General features: G+C 38.9%; 1 protein-coding gene across 1 annotated transcript; it reads right to left on the bottom strand.

Annotated features, from left to right (window-relative positions):
- Positions 1-300: 300 nt before the first annotated feature.
- On the bottom strand, positions 301-2397 carry LOC136460874 (F-box protein At2g16365-like). Its single transcript, XM_066460412.1, has 4 exons — positions 2014-2397; positions 1860-1914; positions 1628-1653; positions 301-1035 (listed from the first exon to the last, which is right to left on the bottom strand). Exons 1-4 carry the CDS (start codon positions 2395-2397, stop codon positions 301-303), a joined length of 1200 nt encoding a protein of 399 aa, XP_066316509.1.
- Positions 2398-4452: the final 2055 nt, after the last annotated feature.

Below are 4452 nucleotides of genomic sequence, written 5' to 3'. Positions count from 1 at the left end.
ATTAATATTGCAATCTTGTGTTTCATGGAACACAAAAGGAACTTCACAAAAATTCAATGCATCATACAGCCATTATACTACAATTAAAAGAGGCAAAAAAAGGACGAAGAAACTAAATAGCTAATGACTAAATAGCTAATGACTTCACAAACATGATTAAAAAACACATATTCTCACTCATGGTAGTCACAGTGTGACAGTTATATTAGTGTAGCAATCTTTTTACCCGTAGATATCTGCTGACAGGCGAGAACTAAATAGCTAATGCGCAGAACAAAGATGAGCACACTTTCTCAACTGTCACAACCCCTGTGTCTTCCACGCTACCGAAGGGCCCCTTTTCTGAAGTTCACACGGTCGCAGCTTGTTCATTGCTCGCCCCGTCATTGCCATTGCAGCAATGCTTGGAAACTGACCTTCAAGACCATCAGGTGGCGTATTAAACTTCAGTGTTTCCTTTTCAGCATTTGAAGCACCATGGGAAATAGGGGCACTACCTTGGCACCATCTTCCTATCCAACGGTTAAGATTTTTTGCCGAAATGAGAGAGCCTTTTAGGTTTTGTTTGTTAATCAATCTTCCATACCTTAGCTGGACCTCCTTTGCCTGGTTGATCACGTCGGCTTTTTTAATATCAAAATTAACCTCTTGACCAAAGACGGTACATGCTCCTTCCGGTGGCAAGCCATCCCCAACCTTTGATCTCTTGGAACAAGGCAAATGATGATCTAAGATATCATGTTGCAGACGTTTGAGCCACTTGTCACTTGGCTCTAAACATACTGCTGACTCAATTAGAGCACTGGAAATTGGATTTGTCATTCTGCTCATCTGAAAAAGAACTAGATCCATGTTCATGCTTGATGTCTTTGACATGCTCCATTCTTTCTTATTGGTGCATGTTTCTTTCGGACAAGACTTGTAATTTTCTGCACTCACATTCAGAGTTTTATTTCCTCCACTGCAGCTTGAAACTCCTTGGATAGATGAAGTTACTATCCGCTCAGATTTTGCAATGTTTGGAGAACCAGAGTCCTGTGGAAAAGTTCTAAGCTGTTCACAATAAAATAATGAGAACTACTCTCTTCATTCTAAATTATAAGACGTTTTGACTTTTCTAGATACATTGTTTTTATTATGTATCTAGACATAGTGTACATATAAGTGCATAGCAAAAGTGATGCATCTAGAAATGACAAAACGTCTTATAATTTGGAACAGACGGAGTACAAGTTATGACATAACTTTTTACGATGTCGTTCTTCATGATGAATGCGGAACGAGCGGAAAGGTATCCAACATATCGTAAGGCAAAACACTGTAGAGACTGAGGTTATGTTTTGCATTATGCACGTTTTAAATTTCAGGCTTTGGTTATGTTTTGCATTATGCACGTTTTAAATTTCAGGCTTTTTTGTGTGTGTAAGAATTAGTTTCATAATTTTCTATATGCAGGATAGCACAATGACTTGGTAAAATTACAGAAACTAAAAGAAGATTGCATGGAGGAAAATAAAGCTCTATCTGCCTCACGTGTACTATATGCATGAAGTTAAATAAAGTTTTATGATTCCATGGTTTGCGAGGACTACCCCCTTTGGTTGCAAAAACCAGGCTGGTATAGTACCTTGTGTGTTGATGATGACACAAAGCCTACAAAGAAGTAAGAACAAATATATAAATAGCATTACAGTGAGTAAAGCTATTACAGTTTTGCATTGAGACTGAATCTATTTTTTTTTCTTAGTGGCATTATGAAGTAAAACTTTCAACACAAACACCCTGGTAAATAGGTTTTGCTTTTTGCAGATGTACCAGAAGAGTAAGCTCCAAGATAGATTATCTCATAATAGCCTCACCTGATGCATGATTTGTACCACTGTACAAAGTATTAGTTTTAGTCGTGAACTGTTTCTACGCACCCAACGAACAAATGCCCGGAGATATGGAATCATTGAAATATGTGGCTTGTGATTTGGAATGCAGTGTTAGCATTCCAAATAAGCAGGGAGCCTTTCGTTTGCCATCTGGTGGTTTCCCAAGAGCCAATGTTTCACTCTTGCTCTTCGTTGGCACCATGTTTTCAATTTTACCATTTAAGTTGCAAGATTCTGTCAACTTTATTGTAGAATTCACTATGTGTGTACGCAGATCCTCATTTTCATTTTGTAATGGATTAGCAAAGACCATACCATGATCACCAGTCCCCACATCATTCCCTTTACTGGTGGTAGAAGCATTAACTGGTTGCATCTCACATTCTCTACCAAACGCTGGCCCAGGATGTGCTACTCTCTTAGAGTCTTGTTGCTTTGGGCATCCTCCTGATGTTCCTAATTTCATTTCCAGGAGTGTACCTTCAGCATTTTCGTTCTCTGTTCTGCTTACTGAGAACATGAAGTTGTTCTCAGTAGACCAAAGAGGGATCTTGAGCTTGAGGTATGTATAGTTGGGGATGGTATAGGTAGGCAAACAATTTAAACAATGACATGTTTTCTGTTCATGTTATCCTGACCACCATCTATGTTGACTGTACAACCCAGGCATAGAAGCAGCCTCAGTGTATCACAGGAAACATCAAAGAACCTACATTGATCTAGTAAGGTGAACAAAAAAGAGGCAGGGGGGAATGGGGACAAAGAATGAGGTAGGATCAGTACAAAATAGCAGATATATCACACTTCAGAAATAGGAAAGAAGTCGTTCAGTCTAGCCATAACAGTCTAGCCATAACCTGCATACATAGGAGCAACGGTGCCACATGCAGCGATTTAGCACCATTGTGGCTGCGCCGAACCGCTGCACACCACACACTGCCTGTTGATCCTGGATTTTGTTGTCTGTTTGAATCCTATGCTGTTTTAGTTTGTGCTTGTATATTTCATACTTTAGGGTACTCTCTTTTGAAAGCAACTTGTTGATGATCCAACGAATATATTATGCTGATTAGTATTCAAGAACTTGAGAGTAGTTATTGCAAAAGGATCAAGTACTACCATGAGTACAGTGATGTTCTCAAGCGTGGACCTTTTGAAAAAGGCATGTCAAAGGTCCCTGCGAATCATTTTCAAAAGGAGTGCCATTGTAAGTGAATTAATAGGTCTTGGGTGTCATTACTTTATATGTAACTTCTTATTTTGTAAAGTGCGTGTTGCACTTTTGTCCAAATTACATGCTGCACTTTCCCTTTTGCCAATATATTAACTCATCTCTTTTGCAGGTCTAGAAAGACTGGAGGCTCAAGCAAGAACTACAAGGTTGTTGATAGTGTTCTCTGTCCTGCACCAGAAGTCAGTACACGTGGCAGATTTCTGCGATCTATTGATAAAGACGTACTAAATGTCTTTGTGGAGCAGGACCAGAAGACTATCACGGGTAAGTCAAAATTCTTAGATCCGGAGTGTCGTTACTGTTATTTTCTGAATGCGTGTTGCATTTTTCTGCAAATTACGTGGTACGCTTTCCGTTTTGCCAATATATTATACTATTCATGTTAATAGTTGTCTACATGCAATGCTATAGTTATGTTTATGCCTATATATTATACTAATGTTAATTATTGTCATTTTTAAAAAAATTTCTATACCATCGGTTATTGACTGTTTAAAGAGAAATCAATTAACCTATACCAACTTTTTGCAGGCTTCATAGTTAATAAGTCTGGCAAAAAGTATCATGTTCATGGGGATGCCTTGAAGCGAAGTCATATAACAGTGCTGAGACGCAGATGTTTTGGTGTTCATGAACAGCTGCCCGAATCAATCCACACAGTGTTCCATTGCCATCGAGTTACACGTCTTTTCAGCTCTAGCTCTCATATGTCAGATGTCTGCTACATGATGTAAGTCGATTAAAAAACATAGAAGTTGTAAATTACGTGTATATTCAATTGATTATAGTCCTCTTGTTAATTTATGTACAATTCATATATTGAGTATCTAAAGATAGAATTCAGATATTGGATATCGAAAGAGAACAATTCAAGTCGTCCCCGGCATCAAGTGTCAGTCACTTAGAATTTCTTCAAAGAGGACCCGTTTCACCCCCATTCCAAATCACAGACTATTTGGTCATCGTGACAGAAAAAGGACGTATATGTTAGTTGACCGTATACGAGTTTTGGTTCGTTCAGAATCGCTCGCTCTGTATATGGCAGACTTAAAGCACATGAAAATTGCTAACCCTTTCTTTATGGACAATATGGTGGTCCATAAAGAGCTGGGGTTTATGGCCTTCAAGAAGCTTGATCTGGATCTTGGATTACACAGATGAACACAAGTTCAAATCACCTGCGGATCACTACAGCAGAGGGCTAGGGAGACAAAGCCTAGAGAGATGAACTGGAAACTAAAACTACAGTGATAGGACTGAGTGGAGGCAGCCTCATCTTATTTATAGGCCTATTACACATTTCACTTGTGCCCCTAGATATTTTGAGCGAACCACCTAACC

This window comes from Miscanthus floridulus, chromosome 6 (assembly GCF_019320115.1).
Source record: "Miscanthus floridulus cultivar M001 chromosome 6, ASM1932011v1, whole genome shotgun sequence".
Classification (NCBI taxonomy): domain Eukaryota; kingdom Viridiplantae; phylum Streptophyta; class Magnoliopsida; order Poales; family Poaceae; genus Miscanthus; species Miscanthus floridulus.
Note: the sequence above shows the minus strand (reverse complement) of the source record. Positions and strands in the feature narration are given on the sequence as shown.